General features: G+C 35.2%; 1 protein-coding gene across 23 annotated transcripts in view; it reads left to right on the top strand.

Annotated features, from left to right (window-relative positions):
- LOC121875141 overlaps positions 1-18,457 on the top strand; it is a 317,156-nt gene that overhangs the window by 257,538 nt on the left and 41,161 nt on the right. For 18 of the 23 annotated variants that reach the window (XM_042379530.1, XM_042379534.1, XM_042379529.1 and 15 more), the window contains 4 exons: positions 2,941-3,048; positions 3,340-3,438; positions 7,995-8,078; positions 11,265-11,415. In XM_042379530.1, coding sequence (XP_042235464.1) covers positions 2,941-3,048; positions 3,340-3,438; positions 7,995-8,078; positions 11,265-11,415 — 442 coding nt within the window. Of the gene's footprint in view, positions 1-2,940; positions 3,049-3,339; positions 3,439-7,994; positions 8,079-11,264; positions 11,416-13,698; positions 15,440-16,180; positions 16,240-17,079; positions 17,119-18,457 lie in introns of those variants that run through there. The other 5 variants (XM_042379550.1, XM_042379549.1, XM_042379548.1 and 2 more) reach the window with 5 other exon arrangements.

The following is an 18,457-nucleotide window of genomic DNA, read 5'->3' as shown; positions in this document are numbered from 1 at the left end:
TTCTAAAATTCAAATACCGTACCATAATATTAAAGAATTGGTCTACTCTCCAACTTCATTCCACATGCCTGTCACACAGTTATATGTAATGGACCTGTTCAGTTTTGGCTCAGACCCTACAGGCAGCGATGTGTTTCTAATGATGTTAGGCACACATACATTGTTGACTGTCATCATGCAGTCCTTAGAGTTAGGATTGAATATAGAATGTTGATATTGAGCTGTATGAACATATTTTGCATAACCCATTCACTGGTGCAAGCTCAACACTGAACACCTACCTCCTGTGCTGTGGATTATCAGAAATAAGAATTAAATATCTTTTTCTTGTTTGATTGTGCCAGCGAATAGAGTACTGTACTGTACTTATCCCTGATTATAAGAACATATAACTCATTGAATCAATCACTTATATGCTGCTATGCATTGTAACAAATAAGTGCGGCGGTTGAGCAGATGCAATGCTCCCCTCCTGTTCCATGGATCAGTGGTTCAATCCCCGGACACTCCCATTTCACCCAGCTGTAAATGGGTACTTAAGTTTACAGCTTGGGTAGTAAATCTAGTCAAGAGCAGTACTGGCCATGCTGCTTCCTTGTGTACCGAAGGCTTAGTATCCAGTGTGTTGTATTCACACTGTCCCTAATGGGCAGTCATGCCTATGGGACCCACTTTTCAGTGTGTGTGAAATCTGTCGGCAAAAGCTAAACAAATGCTGCCAGATGCAGGAATATGCTATGACAGTTGTCATTTCATATTGTAGTTTTCTTGCTTCTGTTGCCCCAGTATATGGTAATACAGTGAACCCTCACTTTACGCGGTCAATTGTACCCACGGCGGCCCGCGTAAAGTGAGAAACGCGTAAAGTGAACAACATAACATATGGGATTAATTGAAATAGAGACCGGGCCGACCCCCAAACTCCACTTTTTCAGACACAATACCTATCACTGACTTGGGCCGGCTGTGGTGGGTGGCGGGTGAAGAACTCGGTAATGTTTTGATGACTGGGCGACCTTGTGTGTACCCTGCTCGCGCCGCTCTCCGCGTAAAAGGGTACACACACCGCGGAAAGTGAGCATTCCGTGTTCGGCAGGGTACCGCGTAAACGTGGAAACGCGTAAAGTGGGACCGCGCAAAGCGAGGGTTGACTGTAGTGTACCTGTATATCATCGTTTATGTTGGTACACATCACTGAACTTAACAGTTGATGCTATCTTGTAAATCCATGAAATAATCTGGATTTTTCCATCACCTACACAGCAGTGTGGAGCTCCAGTACAGTTCTTAACATCTTAAGTGAGACAGTTAGAAGAGAAACTGTTGACTTACTGTACACCAACACATAATGGGATGTCAGTAGCCTTAATACTGTACAAATATTTACGGTCCAACACCATCCAAGGCAAATTTGAAAGAAAGAAACCATTTACAGTTCTTACAGCCACAGTGAATGAGAGAAAAGTTTAGAGATCAGATACGGACCAACTGCAGCAACAGGGTTAACTGCTTAGGGCAAGTTGGTGAACAGGGACAAAGTGCCCATTGTTGTGGTCCTATAATTTCCTAATATGTTGGTGAGCATATAAGATAATATTATGTCCAGCTTAGAATTTCAGAAAGGTGCCATGTTGAATGTTCACACCTCTTGGTTATGAAGTCTCCACATGATAAGTTCTTTCAGGATTTATTACTGGTTTGTTTATGTTTGATATTGAACATTTGCAAATTCTTCAAGGAATATAAAAACAGTCTATCAGGTACTGGGCTCTTCAGTCAATCCAAGTCAGTCAAAGCCACAGTTTCTTGTCCTATTTTGCAGAAGTCTGCCGGAGTGGCATTTTCCCGCTGCAGCTTAGTCCAAGTCATACATCCTCAGAGGTTGTAAGAACTTTCCTCACTACACTCTCACTGCATCCATTTAGTTACAAGTTGTTTGCTGACAAACTCTTACAAAGTGATCTGTCATGTGAGATTTAGTTAAGTTTTATACAGCATATACTGAATTTGATTATTTGGTTGAACATATGACTGAATTAATGTTGCTAAGGTAAGCTGGATCTGATGAGTTGATTCTTGTTACAGTACTGGTATATAATTTTTTAACTGACTAACACAAAAGTGGATTGTACTGTATATGTTTATACTCAGTAGAAATTGTCAGTTTTGTCTCTCTATTAAGGACACCTTCATGGCAAGTGTCGTCTTTATTTGAATATGTACAAAAGGGAAGGATTGTCTTATTTACTGTTGGGGTCTGGGGATTCAACCTCTAGACTTACTGGTTATACTGTACACAGTTGCTTGATTGTGGCACAACTATAAATTGGGGTTTCACGATCAATTCTTTATACTGTACATTTATTTTCAGACAATCAAAATAAAGACCTTTAGAGGTCAATAAAAGTGATATTTGAGGCTACTTACATTTTAGAAAAGTTTATATGAATGTTTAGGAACTGCTAGACATGTCAATTTAGGTTTCAGATTAGAAGTACCCGGTAATACATAATCAGAGAATGAACTCTTGAGTGTGTAAAGTAGACTACTGTAATGTGTGAATGTAGTGAGATAGAGACAACCATTTTGTACTTGTGAAAGAAAGGAGGCTGTAGCAATTAACATTTTTATCTTGGCAATACAGTACTGTACAGTACTTTTACCTCATGTGTAGTCATGTCTTTAGGGGGAGTAGTGAACCATTGATACTTTTATGCTTCTCACTTATAATATAATGCTGTGCAGAGACAAGCTACATATATAACAGTAAAACAGCTCTTTCTTCTTTGTATAGTATTTTGATGCACAGAAAAATTATCAGAGTTTGTAGAATAGACCAGCCCTTAGAATAACACAGATTTCTTTATATATGTTTGGGTTAGATAAAGTGTCGCTGTATTGTAATGTTTATCCACTCTCTCAGATTAATTTTTTTTGCAGTGACTTGGAGCTGAAAGTCGAGGAACTGCGCAACAACGTCATAAATAGGCGGCTACGAGTTAATATGTCTGATGTAGAAAATATGGCGCTAATATTATCTAGATCAAGGTAAGACATATTCACAGCTTTTAGTTTCTGTTGAAGAGGTATACAGCTGTTATGTATAGGCCAAAGAACTACTTGTACTATTACATAAATTACTTAGTAGCTGATTGTCAATGTTTTTTTTGTTATAAACAGTATTATGTTACACTTAGTACTTTAATTGTACAGTATTTGTTTTGTTTTTGCTTTGTTTTTGTGGGGCATTAGTTATGCTCAATCTTTATATATTTTAAATCATGTAATGATATGTATGCTTAAAAAATCATAGCTATATTTTTATTTCACCTCCAACAGCAAGACTGTCGCCGACCTAAAAGCAAAATTCCCCATACTTCAGGATGGTCTGAAAGGCCTTATATCTGCTGAAATGGAAAAAGCTTTTTGTAATGAAAAGTAAGTGATGTGCTCAGTGTTTTGTTGGATAAAAAATAATTGTCTGTTTTTTTGGTACTTTGAGTGTCACCTGTCAGAGTGTGCTGATATATTAGGTTTGTTTTATATAAAGGTAAAGTGTGAGGTAAAGACTTTGAGGTAAAACTTAATGAGTTTATTTGTATCTTGTGATTAGCATTAATGTTGATTGTACAAATTAAGACATTAACCTAAAGTAAACTGTAAAGTATTATACTGGAGTAGACTGTAGCAGTAAAACACAAGAACTGAAGAGAGTTAGGTTTAGTGAATAACAATGGTGTTTGATTTAGGGCACATGAAGATAAGACAGGAAAAACATACCTAAGAAGTTTATACCACAAATGATACCATATATGGAGGCTGTTACTTGCTTACTTACTCTGCTTACTAATCATCTTCACCACTTGTTGATACTGTACACTGTACTAGCCAATTGAGGGGTTGCTTAGTTCTCTCTAGTTATGTGATGTGAAGTGATGTGACGTGGTGTGATGTGATGTGATGTAATGTGATGTCAAGACAATGCTTTTAGATGATGGGAGTTGAACACAATAGTCTTATATAATGGACTGTGAAGCCATTGGTATCATATGGTGGTAAAAGACCTTGTAGTTTCTTCTGATGGGAAGTTAGACTGGTTTTAGATGATTGACTGTGAGAAGAAAAGTTTCAAAAGAAGGGAGGAAAGTGGAAAGGTTTCACAGGATGTAATGTGAGGAGAGGTTAAGGATAGTGGGACATTAAAGAAGGCGAAGATATTGATTTTAAGGAAAGGTAAAGACAAAGGCTTCAGATGATGGAAGGTGAAGAGAAAGGTTCCAGGTGATGGGAAGAGAAGATTGTAGTTTTACAGTACATAATGAGAAGAGATGACAGTTGATTGAGAAGATGGTCAGGTGAAGACAGTGAATATTCAGTCAATGAGAGGTAGGCAACACATATGATCCAAGAATCACTCGCTTATGATTGTGTGGTGCTCAGTGCATTCCTTTTATCCCATTTAGTTGGGAATGGGATATGAATGATTAAAGGAAATGTTAAATGATAATACCTATGCAGTGTAATGATAAGGATGATAAGTATGATAGTATTAAGCTTGAAAGGTGTAATTTATTTCGACTCACTTTGACCAGACATGGAAGGTGTTTGAATCTTACACATCTATTCAGTTTACTAACCTGATTGGTCAATTTGATTCTTCTCCACTGTGATTGGTCTCTTGTCATGCTCAGTCACACACCTCTATAAGTTGTCTTAAGATGAACAGCTCAGATACTGACTCAGCCCCATTCTCACACTGGCTGTCACTATCCTCACACATTCCTGCTGTGTTATTACGAATCTCTCACAACTTATCCTTTATTTTACAGTTCACATGTCCCCATCTGCTACACATATTTTCTGTCTTTACCCTGTCAAATTTCTGTATTCAGTAATTACTGTATATATTTTGATCTCTTTACTTTTTGTGCTTTGTAAGGTTAGTATTTCCTATTCATAGAAAAAAGTGAACCAGTAATCTTGTATATGACTCTCTGTACAAAGTCACTTAACTATTATTCATTCCTCAAGGCTCATGTTCATATCTCCATCATTTCTATATTTTATATTCTACTTTTGCTTTCTCTATAATTCTTGTTACAGTGACCAAAACATCTGAATTTATATGCCAGTTACTGTTCTTCTGAATCTGTGAGATCCATACTGGTAAATATTTCGTGGCAAATCCACTTTTTGTGAGACGACTTGATATGTATGACAACCGGCTACACTATCCTGGCAGTCAAGGCCGGATAATGTTTTTCTACCGCAAGCAGCACTTCTCACCCAGGTGAATTGGGGCCTGATTGATCCCATTTGATTCTGTTAGTGAGTCACTGTCTGGCGAGTATTCACATCAGTGGTTCAAATCTTCTTAGTAACTCATGCACTTCAAATCTTTACTGTGAGTGAGTGTTATAGTGAGGGTGAATTCATATGTGAGACTGAAGATGAGGAGGTGGAGGGGATTTAGGGTAAACATAGAGTACAGTACAAGGAATGAGTTGAAATCGTGAGAAGGTTATCAAAATTTGTGTTGAGTGAGGATTGGTAACAGGAAGAGCATGGTTATGAAATAGGGAAATCCTATTGATGAATAAAACGCAATCAAGAAATAAGGGAAAGTCATTAGTGAGGAAGAGCTGAAACAGTCTTAATGCAGGGTTAACCCTTAGTGTACATGTATCTCTGTACTGAATAAAATCGTCTGGTATTAACCAAATAAAATATTTATAGTGACATCCCCATAGTGAAGGTATTAAGAATAGTAAGTCTCCAGGAGTAAGGGGAATCACTGTGGGAAATTTAAATTAAAGATAAGAGGTAGAAAAGTGGTAAAATAGGTAACAGGAATGTATAGGTTATGGTTGACAAAGGGTAAAGTACCAAGAGAAGGTGCAGAGAGCAAGTATAGTTCTCCTGTATAAAGAAAAAGATCTCAAGATTGAATGTAAAAAGTGAAAGGGTTTGGAAGAGTGTTTACAGTACAAGTAGAAAGTGTTATTATGAATTAAAGTAGAGAAAGGAATCAAAGAGAAATACATGTTTAAATGGAGGTAAAAGGCCAGTAATAAGTTGGTTAAATATAACATAAACAATGGATTATAATGGAGGATTGAAGTACTCTTGGAACTACTTTATGACCAAGAGGAAGACTCATTTTTATTTAATTTCCCTGCCTTGTTAGGAGTAGAAGTTGACAGTGACTGGAATGATTTGCATATAAACTGACAGAGAAGGTTTGAAACAAGTTACTGAAGGGTTTTTTGCCTCTAACCTGAATCTTGTAAAGACCTTCATTCAACCACTGTATCAAATGGGATCATATCATCCTTAACTTTGTGAGAAGTTACTATTATATGAGCTGCTGGTTGATTCCATATTTTTTTCTCAAAAAGGTATTATTTAATTTGTATGATTAATTGAAAAGGTGACCCTGAATATAAGAAAAAAAAAGTTGAGTCCTTTTGAAATGAACCCAATATTCATCACCAGTAAGGACTTTCTCTGTATATGTCAAGGAACAAGAAGATTGACTTGTTTCTTCAGTAAAACATTATGCACCAGCTGGGATTGGTTCAGTGCTCGAGCCAGAGGAGGTAGATGTACGTCATGTCTTTTCCGAGGCAATGGAAGCTTTGTGGTAGGAGGAGGATCCATGTCTTCTTCTCCTTCATGAGTTTTATCTGCAAATAGAAGCATTACTTTCCCTATGTTGTAGTATAATTATTTTCTATTATCCTGTATTTAGTAACATGTTATTTTTATTCTGGGTAAATATATGTACAGTATGTGTTTTAGTAGTGCACTGACATTAATGGTAGTTGGTGAATCGAGAGTTGAAGTTATTGATTATACTGTAGATTTTATTCATACCTTTTGTTTATGAATGCAGGATTTAAATTTGCCAAACCTGTTTTATATTTTTATAAGAGAAGTATATGAGAATGTGGGACTTGAATACTGATAAAGAGTCAAAGATCAAAGGCTTAATGGACTTTATAAAGATACTATTGCCTAGTCACTGTATGTAGATGGTAAGATATTATTGTTTCAGGCTTTGGATTTGTTTATTACTGTAGTTTCAATCTCACAAAAAATATAGAATAAGTCTCAACAGAAAACACATACAAGTACTCAAATATTTAGACTCTCTCTCTTTTAACTTCACTTTGCTGTTGTTATTACTTATCCTCTTCACCCTTGTAGCTTCCTGGGAATTCCTCTTTGTATGTTAAGTTTCCAGCCTTGTCTTATGATTGTTGAAGATTAAACACAAATGAAAGACATTTGTAGCTTTGAGGCCATGTGTGAAAGAGCCAGTGTACCCCTCTCACTCCACATGTGTTCAGGATAGATTTACTTTTATCCTCTTCGCCATTGATCGGCTCTTAGTTTTATGTCTATCTGTACTGTATAAGCCTTTTGTTTTTTGTGAAGCTTAGTGTATTTGTTCAAGCCTTTATACCTTACTGTAGTTGTTTATGGAGTAAGAATGATGAAATAATAGATAGAAAAGTAATTCAATCCTTTTATCTGGATTTTGTATTAACTGATAAATGGAAAAGTATGGTAGTTCATTTATCGTGATGATGTATAATTCTCTTAATGCAGTAGTCCTAGATATAGCTGATGCTCCTTTAAGTATGATAAGATGAATATATAACTCTTGGAACTTGCAATATATTACTTTATGTCTTTTAATTATCCAATGTGTTAATGTGTTTGCAAGATAACACTTCATTTCCAGTGTGAGTATTATTATTATTTTTTAATTGTATTATGAATATCTCTACTGAAAGGTGATGTTATAATAGACTAGTAAATGTTTTAGGGACTCTTCGTGTTGGGTGTGTTTATCTTTGGCAGTCAGTCTCTGTCTCTTAGTCTTGTTTATGTCATTGTCTGCAGTTGTTGTCTAGCCTTTCATTCTTCCATAGTGAAACACCATTAGTTGCTGTGAATACAAATCTAAGACATTCCTCTGTTTGTAGGTTCCTGAAAGAAGAGCCAGACAAGTTGGAGAGTGCACTGCGACGTTGCAAGAAACTCACTGGTACTTTGGTAACACTTAAGAGGTAAGTCGGGAAAAGTACTTATGGAGGGAGAGTATGTTAGGTAAGGTAGTTGGGGGCAGGGTGAACCAGGAACAATATCTGAGGTAGAGTAATGTAGAAAAGGTACTTAGACTGTTAGAGTAAATATAAGAAAGCACTTGGTACAGTAAGTTGGAAAAGTCACTTCTGGACAGTAAGTCAGGAGAAGTATTCAGTGATAGAAGAAGTAAGTAAAAGTCTTTCATGTCAGAGTAAGGTAAGCACCCCTGGACAAAGTAAGTCAGGGGAAGTAATTCAAGTAAAGTATACTTAAGGACGATAAGGAAGGAATGTACCTAATGACATTAAATCGGAGAAGGTGCCTCCAAAAGTAGTAAGCCACAGAAAGTACTTTAGAATAGAGACAGGGAAAGTACTTCAGAACAGAACCAGATGGATAAATCATGTGGAGAAAGAAACAGGTGACAATGTGGAATTTTTTTTAACAAGGTTTAACCCTATGTGTACAGGCTCACTTCATAGAGAAAATAGCAAGAAGAGATACAACTAGTGATAACATTTTACACCCTGATGCTGTCACTTCTCTCCCTTAAGCTCTAGAGGAACTTGCTGTGTATCTTTCAGGATAGAATAGTATTATTTACAAATGCTGTAAAATTTCTTTATCTCCTAAAATATGAAGTGAAGTACTGTGCTTATTTATTTAATTTTCCACTTACTGGAAAATTGGCCAATCAGGGAAATGGATAAGTGATGTGTTGGTGGGGACGAGTGTACAGTACTATACAGTACTTGTCTTTGGTTAGTTTGAGGAGTAAGTTATATGGTGGTGATCAGTATATCCACTAATCCACTATGTATTAATGGATTAACTCTGGCTGAAGTTATGAGGGGTTGTGTTTGTATACCCCTCTTACCTAACCCCCCCTCCAGTGAGACATACAGTGTTATATTACAAGAACCACTGGGTTACAAAACTCTTCATGAATATGGATTTCAGGATCAACCCCTTATTTTTTCTGTCTTTGAAGGAAGGGAATTATAGTTCCCTTTTAGTACAGCTAAGTCCAAGACAGCCTCAGGTATTTTGGTCTTTTTTGCTGCTCCACTCTGTGAGATGTTAACAACAGGTGAATGATTAGCCCAGTGAATTTAATGTGTATTTTCTTGTTTAATTCAGCCCTAGTTAACAATGCTTGGAATTAATAAGTGACAGTGTTGTTACTCCTTAAGTGTGATAAGTTTAGTACAGTATATAACTTTCTCTCTCTTGTCTGAGAGCATATTGTGCTGGTGGATTAGCTTTATTGTTGTTGGGGTAAGTCTCAACATAATGTCAGTGATATGTCCTGATGTCTCACATATAATGACCATGAACTACTTCTAGGTCTGCTGATTTTCATTATGTTTCAGTCATGGAGAATTAAGTTTCTCTGAAATGAGTTTTGTCTGACTACATACATTCTATGTTTGCCACTGACTGCCTGAAAGAATTCCGGTTTCAATTACCTCTGAAAGACAGTCTTTCGTTCAAGAATCCAATAGGTGTCGTTTTTGTAAGAAAAACTAACCAAAGGTTTTTCTATTAGTCTTCATCTTCAAGACACAGCTAAGACTGCAACAGCTGTGTTAGTGGCACAGATCTTGATAACCTTATTGACTTCTACTGCATCATGTTGGTCATGTGCAAGGTGGTTTGTCCTGTTTTACATAATCTGGTTGCTAAGAATGCCAGTGCATTAAGTTTAGTAAAAGTATGTGATGCAGCTATTATTATTTTCAGTAGTTCAGTATTGCTCTGGTCTGGTTTTTCTTACTAGAGTCGTCCTTTTTTTGATGTTTTGTCTTTGTCTCGATCTTGCTTCAAACATTACACTGGACTGCTGATATATATCAAATGTGATGTTAGCCAAACTGTACTTGTTGCTGTATGAAACTTTGATGCACATGGTGGCAACATGTTGACAGGAACCTGACTGTCAGAGAAGATACTGAGTTTTTCATGATCTCTAAAAGAAGGAGATGGTTGCCTCAGTATCATTAAATTTATTGTAAGTTATTCACTATCATTCTTGGTTCAGTTTCCCCAGATTGGTTTGTTCTGTCCGTATGGTGACCTAACTGACCTCAAGTTGGAAAATACTATTTGGGATACTTAATTACTGCTGCTGTAGTATAATTTTAGCTGGCACTGAATATACTAATTTTCCTTAGTCACCTGATGTTTGTCTGTCTTAATTAGTTCTTGTATGATAAAAGAATTTCAAGAGAAGTTGGATTAGCCTTTATAACTTTTGAGGAATGTTTAGAAAAATACCCAGATATTGTTACTGGAACTTTGAAGTTCAATAATTGATGTACTGTAGTTAATTTACAAGTGATTCTTACTAATATTTACTACATGACTTATTAACTGAATTTTAGGAGGTAAACATAACATTTTAATTATTAATTCTTTTGTTAAACATTATCATTAATGAAATACAGATCATAGATGTATTTAGAGGATTTTGTCCAATTTATTTGCATTCTTATGTTAACATGTACAGAGAGGTGAGTGTTTGTAATTAAAGACTTAACTTGTACCACACTCTTGTTCAATGCAGGAAGCAAGACTTGAATACAGGTGTATATATTAGTGCAGGTTAGTGTTTGAATGCAATACAGGAGGACAGTGCAGGTAAATGTTTTATTACTGATATAATTTTGTTAATTAAGTTAAATATTTCAATACAGGTGAAATTTTTAATACAAATAAATGTGTGAATACAAAGAAATACCAAAGTAAAAGTTTGAAGTCAAGAATGTTTTTGAATTAGAGTTTAATCGTTGAATAATAGTAACTATTTTAATACAGTGCAGAATAGGTAAACAATGTATGTATTTGAATGAAGGTAAATGTTTGGGTGATCACACAAGCATACAGTATATGTGAGCACAGGTAAATGAATATAAGTAAAAAGTTAAGTACAAGTAAATGTTTGAACAGTAAATGTAAGTTCAAGTTATCCTGTTTTAAGTTTCTTCAGTGTTTGATAGTGGGGGACACTTCACCGAATATATTTGAGGGAAACAGATGTCTGATCTCTCCTTGTGCTTTTGACTTATTAACAAAGTGGCTATACAGTATAGGTCAACATAATGGAGACATTAGGTTTAACATATAGTTATATTGACAATGGTAAAACACTGATAATAATATGTCAGATACGTCTCTGCCACCAGGTTAGCCTCAGTGCAGGAGCAGCGAGTACCCCCCAACGCACCCGGCGGTGGTCCTATTGTTGGTGTAGCTAATGGCGACCCAAGAGCCACCTCTCCTACGCCTGCTGAGGATGTTCGGGCATCGTCAGCTAAGGTATGTGTCGTCACTCACCCGACCGGGCCAACACCCACGCTCACACCTGTGCCCAAAACTGCTGTTACTCACACAAATAAACCTAAAAGTCACCCACCACTCTCACGGAAAAGGACACCCACTAGTCTATGATCTATTCTAGGTGGCTGATCTAGGCTATTGAGATATGCTTTTGGCTTTGAATATTAAAGACAACTTAATTTTAGCATTACTTAGACTTTTATTTTTAATTTTTCTATTCAATATAGTTGATTTGATTCAGATTCTTCAATGAATGTGATCTTGATTTATCTTAAAAGTTGTGTCTCTCTCTTACAAATGCATTACTTTCACTCCTCATTACTGAGATAGTTATATGATTCCTCACCATAGGCATTATACAGTGCCTGATATGTCAGTGATTCCTGATTCTAATTTCCACTATGTAAAAGTTTATATATAGAGGTGTTGCAGTGGTCAAGAGGAGCGTCATGGGTAGTATGGGTAGTCTTACTAGTCTCTTTCAGTGCTTGCTAGATCAGCTTACTAGAATTAGCACACTAATAATAATAACATTTGTTTTCTATTAACTTTTGACACCATAAGGTCTCTGGTTTTGTTCTTAAGATATGAAGAGGTATGAAATTGTCAACCTGTTTATTGTAATTATTTCTCTACCATAAACACTTGTATAGGAAGAGTTTAAATAGTGACTGTTTCTGATTTGATTCAAGCAAATTAGAAGTTATGTCACAGTATAAACTAGAGGTGTTAAAATAAATAGTAGAACTTTGCAGGCATTTCAGTAAGGCTTTCTCTATGTGATAATTAGCTGTTATTGGACTAAAATATTTAGGACAGATTGTTGCACTATTGAAATTTATTGTTTGGTAATTTTAATGACAAATAATTGGCACTGATGATTAATTTTAATATAGAATCATGAAATTATAACAAGTGTATGTGTCAGTAATATTTTTATTTCTTGTGTCAGGTAGTTAAGGTTTATCAGTCAACTCATTATATACATAAATAGTAAATTTTTCAATAATGTAGATATAAGTCTCTTGGATCAAATTGTATTTTTTAATGCAGATGACAATATTTGATGTTTTTATTGTAAATTTATATGTAATTGAAGTAGGTATGTGAGTTTTTTAAGTGTATACACAACAGCTAATTTTCACCATCTATATTTTCTCCTGCACTGTTCCAATCACCTGATGATTAAATTTAAGCTCTGTAGGACAACTCCTTTCAGTATGTCACAAAGATGTTTCACACAATAAGAATAGATATACACTTTTAGGAATGTAATCACTACACATTTTAATGATGCTACTGTGCTCTCTCACAGTTCAACCATTGTCATTAAGATTCAGTGTTAATAGTAGGGATGTAATGTATACTGCAAGCAGAGTTTTAACGTGTATTGTGAAAAAACTTTTAATTATTTATTCGAGGTTTATGCACTGCCAGCCACTGTAATAGTCTTCATATTATGAAGAAGTCACCTTAAAACACTCATAAGTTTATTTGAAATTCATTCTTTAATCTCAAGAAGTGAATAGATGTTAACAAAGCATATGTTGGACTTAAATCAATATTCCAAGTTAAACAGTAATCAAGTAGCTAGCCTAGAGTAAACACAGCTTGTAATGTGACTATGGTGGATCAACAAAGGATGGAAGGGTTCATTGAGTGATACATCATGTATATTTATTTATTTTTTTTCATCGTAGTCTTTTCTGATGGTTCTCCCCATTTTACGACACAAGTCTTCCCTTATGAACTCTCCCTTCTTTTGATAATTCACTTTATAATTCTTTTTTAGATTTATCACCATTCTTGATTTTATTTATAGTTTTAGTTCATGTTTTTCTGTTTCTTTTTATCAGCCGTTGCATGTGTTGACTTGCCATTTTCTCTTATAACTCTGTAGTTGTATGCATCACCTTCTGGATTTGGTTACACTCATTAAATGCATGCTGTGGGATGTACTGTAATTTGTTTCATTTAACTCCTTCATAGCAATCCTAATAATATGCATGTGTAGTGTACATAGGGAAGGTAATAATTTATGTGTCATCTCATCATTAAAGATTTTAGCCCAGTAATATGAATCATTACTAGAATCAAAGATATATTTTTTCTACTGAGGATTAATAGCTCATGTATAATAATGTATCTCAAGTATGGCTCAAAAGTTATTGTTTCCCATTTACTGTATATGTAGTTAGTGAGATATGCAGCTGCCACCCAATATTGCTCTGTGATATAATGAATCTTTATATTTTTTTTTAGCGTTGTGTTCAAAAGATATTCAAAGTGCTTATTACAAGAGAACAGAGAGCAGTGTCATAAGCAGCATATCTCTTGAGGAGGATGGTCACCCAATTTGGTATACAGTATAGTAAAAAGTGAAGGGGTTAAGCCTTGCCTTACTGACCATGCATCACTGTGGCATTTAAGTCTCGGGCTTCCTCACAAACTGGTGTGACGGCATCTCATTGCTTGTGATGTTTATGTAGGTAAGATAAGACTGCATGGCTCTCGCTCCTCATCTGCGCTCAAATTATGACAAGATGCAATATTATGATTTTTCCTGCAGAAGACAAATTACATATTTCCTTAAGTAGCCGCACGAAGAGGTTGGACTCGCAGCAGCATTTGATATGATTTACTGTGCCAGTGATTGATGATGTCAAGATCTGTTAATGAGACAGATAACTGTCGTACGGCTACCAGAAAGCAACATTGTCAACTTGTAAATTATAAGCACAAGTTGTGGTTTGGCCTGCTGGCACAGTTGCCAAAGTGCTTAATTATATTTCTTTGTTTACTGATTCATTTTCAAACTAGTTCTGTTGCTATTTTACAAATAACACTCATAGTTACACATGAGCCATGTTTCTTTGTTTTTTACAAAGTTCTTAGATGTAATTTAGAAGATTATTTCTCAGCAAATAACTCCTAAGTAGCCCCCAAAAATTGGAATATTCAGTTAAACTTAACTTATTTAGAGTCGTAACCCCATCCCATACGGTAGAGTCGTGCAAACTTACAGCGATATTCCTACACAATGTTGCACATCATAATCTTTTCCATAGTTGCACACACACCTCCTGTGCCTTATCAGGCCTGCACGATAGATGATGATTCATGCACAAGGAATGTATAACTAATTACTGGACCTCGTCGACCCAACACAACTGCCAATCTTTGTACGCAGGGAGAAGAATTTAACGAAATATTTCAAACATTTTTGTAGTTTCTCCAGATTTTATTTATAAATATTCAGATACGGTAAACTAAGGTCAAACAAGTTAAATTCTTTTCTCTCCAATAATTCATTAATCAAGGAAACTATATTTATCTATTATACCCAGTTAACCACGTGGAATAGTCTGCACACAACAGAAGAACTTGGGTAACAGATCTAGGATGCTTGACTTATTTTCGGTATTCGATATTCCACGTGGCTTTCTTAATAGGTCTGTCCCCGTGTACCCTCTGCCCTTACCCGCTCCTACTCCTGTGAAAATGATCCCTATGTCCTGTTGAGATAAGGTCCTTGGTGATAACCTTATCCTTTTGTTGACATTTATCGACTAGATTTATACATATATGAATGTAATTTTCATACATATATGTATAAAGTATATGTGTACATAATGATGTGGTCTCTCTTTTTGAGAATGAGCTGTGCCTATTTTTTTTTTTTTACTTTGATATTTTTACTTTATTTTATTCATATTTGGAAATGTTTTTGTCTGCAATTTTGCTTAGGCCTATTTAAACGTGAGCTTTCGCTAAATTACTGGAAACTTACCTCACCATTTTTTATAAAGAAGATTTTTAAAAACCAACATATTTTTGATATGGCATATATGAAATCGTGTTTTGCAATTTTTGTCTAGTGCTATAGAATAACACTGACATTCTGTATACAATCATTTTATATACATGACAGTGTACAAGAATATGCTTTTTATTTTACAAAAAATTTATGGACAAATTTCTTCTCACCTCCACACACACACACACACTCACACACACTCACTCACACACACACTCACACACACACTCACACACACACACACACAGACACACACACACACACACACACACACACACGTATAGTGAACACTTTCTAATGAATACTATAAATGCTTCTGGAATCACATCTAGATGTATTGTTACAATACATAATGGAGTTGTTTACTTACATGTGTACACTTTTGTTATTCATGCTCCTCTAAACAGAAGGACACAACACGAGTGTACATAAAAATAAATGTCTATAGTCATGTGCACAGACATGTGTACTCACATATCAAGACACAATACTGTACAGTATATATTTATGTATACTGTATATATATAGACATACCCTGTTAATATACTGGACACACACACACACACACACACACACACACACACACACACACACACACTGAGTCTCTGTGCCCTTTCTTCCTTCCCTCTTTGTCATTTTATATATCCTCTTTTCTTTCAATATGTTCAGAAATTTACACACCTTTAATGTTAACCTCCGTAATCTTGACACTGAGACATACTAACACGTGCTCGGGTACACCTGTAAGCAGTAGACAAAGTTATATACAGTAGACATGCACAGAAACATACACATAAACAAGTGAGAAATATTTTTCACTCCATTTTCTCCAACCGGTGTGTACATTTCTCAGTTTCTTTGTACACTTATTTACATTTTCTCTATTTTTACATTTTTTTATATTTTCATATTTCTATTTTTTCATAGAGAAGCAAACAGGGCTGGAAATGGAGTTCCCACTTCAAGGAGACTGTGGCATCTACCGAGTAAAAAATATTCACTGTTTTGCATCGTACCATTTTTTTCACATATTTTACTTACCATTTGCTCGCTTATTTATGTGTAACCTAGTTAATTCTCTTTCCTATTTTCGTATAAATGGTTTACATCTGAATATAACGTTGAATTTCAAAATATTTTGCTATTGGTGTTGCGCATGCATAGATGTAATATTCCAGATTTATTGTTCAATACTAAGCTTTATTTAGGCTTCTCATGGTCGCAGTTGATCCGTAGGTTTTTAATGGGTATATTATTATTATTATTATTATTATTATTATTATTATTATTATTATTATTATTATTATTATTATTATTATTATTATTATTATGAGACTAGAGTAGTTTCTGTGCTCTATGGTATATTGTTTATTTAATCAGTTTATCACAATAGAAGTACAGTTTTACTTTATTTACTTTCAACTTAAAATAGAATGTTTTGTACACTACATTGTTCAGTTTTCTATTATATATCATTTTAATTGTTTAAATATATCGTGTAGGAAGTTAGAATATTTATCTAATGGTTTCTGTATATTACCTTTAAATATTTACCATCATTCTTGTTCATAAATTTTTATTTTGACCTTAGAGTCTTGCTAATATGTTCGATGACCAATTAATTATTCCGCACGAAATTCTATGAAATATTTAGTCAATGAGATCTATGGTAAGTTTTTTTTATTGGGAAAATAATTAAGATTGATTGCAATTTTTTCTACTTCTTCTTTACATCATAACTAATAAAAAAGATGCGACGTAGTAAGGGTTAGTGATGTGTAATAGTCTTCCCTGAAAATAAATAAACGTTTTCTCTCTGTACCGAGGTAGAAGAGCGAATTACCTCCAAGTTGGATGTTGGCCATGTGAGTTGGAGCTTCTTATATTGATCTATTGCCCTTATCTTAAAACTTGCTTAACTGAGTTTGGTTTTTGTTCTCAATATTTTCTACAGACTTTGCTATTAAGGACTTATCTATATTTTCATGTGTGTGTGTTTTTGGTTGGCTTATTATTTAAAGAAAAACTTTTACCTACAAAGGAAATAAGAAACTTGTATACAAATTTTTCTTGAGAGTATTTTATCAGTACAAACTAATGTTAGTTTTGTACAGTATATGAATGTTATATTGTACCTAAAAAATACTGAGAAAATACCATTCTCTTACTAAGCATAGTTTATTAATACGGTATTACTAGAGTACAGTATCTGGCTTTTGGCATGGGGCAGCCATATTGGGGTCGAGTTAAACCTGGTGTATATATCTTGAAATAGTCCCAAGAATTAAATAAGTCCACGACATATTGGATACAAACATTACAACCCCCTAGTTATGAGATGAAAACCACCCTTAGGTATGATGAGAGGGTATATGGTGTTAGTTATGTACGTAAACCATCGCTTAATTGCCGGAAGATAAGGCTTAAAGCAAAGTTTCTCCCAAGATTGATATGTAATGGATTATCTTGGCTTTATCTTCTGGGATATAGGAGTTAATTTTATATGGCTCTTAAATGGTGGTGGTGGTGGGGAGCTTTATGGTAATGGTAGTGATAGTGGTGATGGGGGAGTGTTGGTGGTGGTGGTGGGGGAGAGTGTTGGTGGTGGTGAAGGTGAGAGAGAATGTTGATGGGGGTGGGGGAAAGTGTTGGCGATGATGAGAGTGTGTTAGTGGGGATGGGGGAAAGTGTTGGTGGTGGTGAGAGGGTGTTGCTGGGGGTAGAGAAGTGGTGGTGATGGAAGTGGAGGAGAATGTTGATGGGGCTAGGGGAGAGTGTTGGTGGTAGAAGATACTCTAATGTGTTCACATATTGTGTAAAGTTTGTATATAGTTATTTTAGATCTTATACATACAGTACCTGCATATAAAACTTAAATTTTCAATGGGTTGCGAGATACTGTACCACGAATAAACACAATACATTCTGTTTTAATTCACCGGAAACAAGTATGGCTTCCTTCACGTTCAGAAGCACTGACGCCCTCCCTCTATAACTTCATGCCTCGTACTGCTACTCATCTGTCGTTAAAATAATATCGTGTCATTTAAAATTTGAAGTTACCTGTGCTTGACCTGTCCCCTTGAGATTATTGTTTCTACTGACATCTAATAATAAGAGCCAATATTGTATGTAAGGCTAAGATATAAATTTTGATAAAGAAAATTGGGTTCATTGTCACTCTGATATAATTAATGCACCAGA

Source organism: Homarus americanus, unplaced genomic scaffold (assembly GCF_018991925.1).
Source record: "Homarus americanus isolate GMGI-L3 unplaced genomic scaffold, GMGI_Hamer_2.0 scaffold36970, whole genome shotgun sequence".
Classification (NCBI taxonomy): domain Eukaryota; kingdom Metazoa; phylum Arthropoda; class Malacostraca; order Decapoda; family Nephropidae; genus Homarus; species Homarus americanus.
Note: the sequence above shows the minus strand (reverse complement) of the source record. Positions and strands in the feature narration are given on the sequence as shown.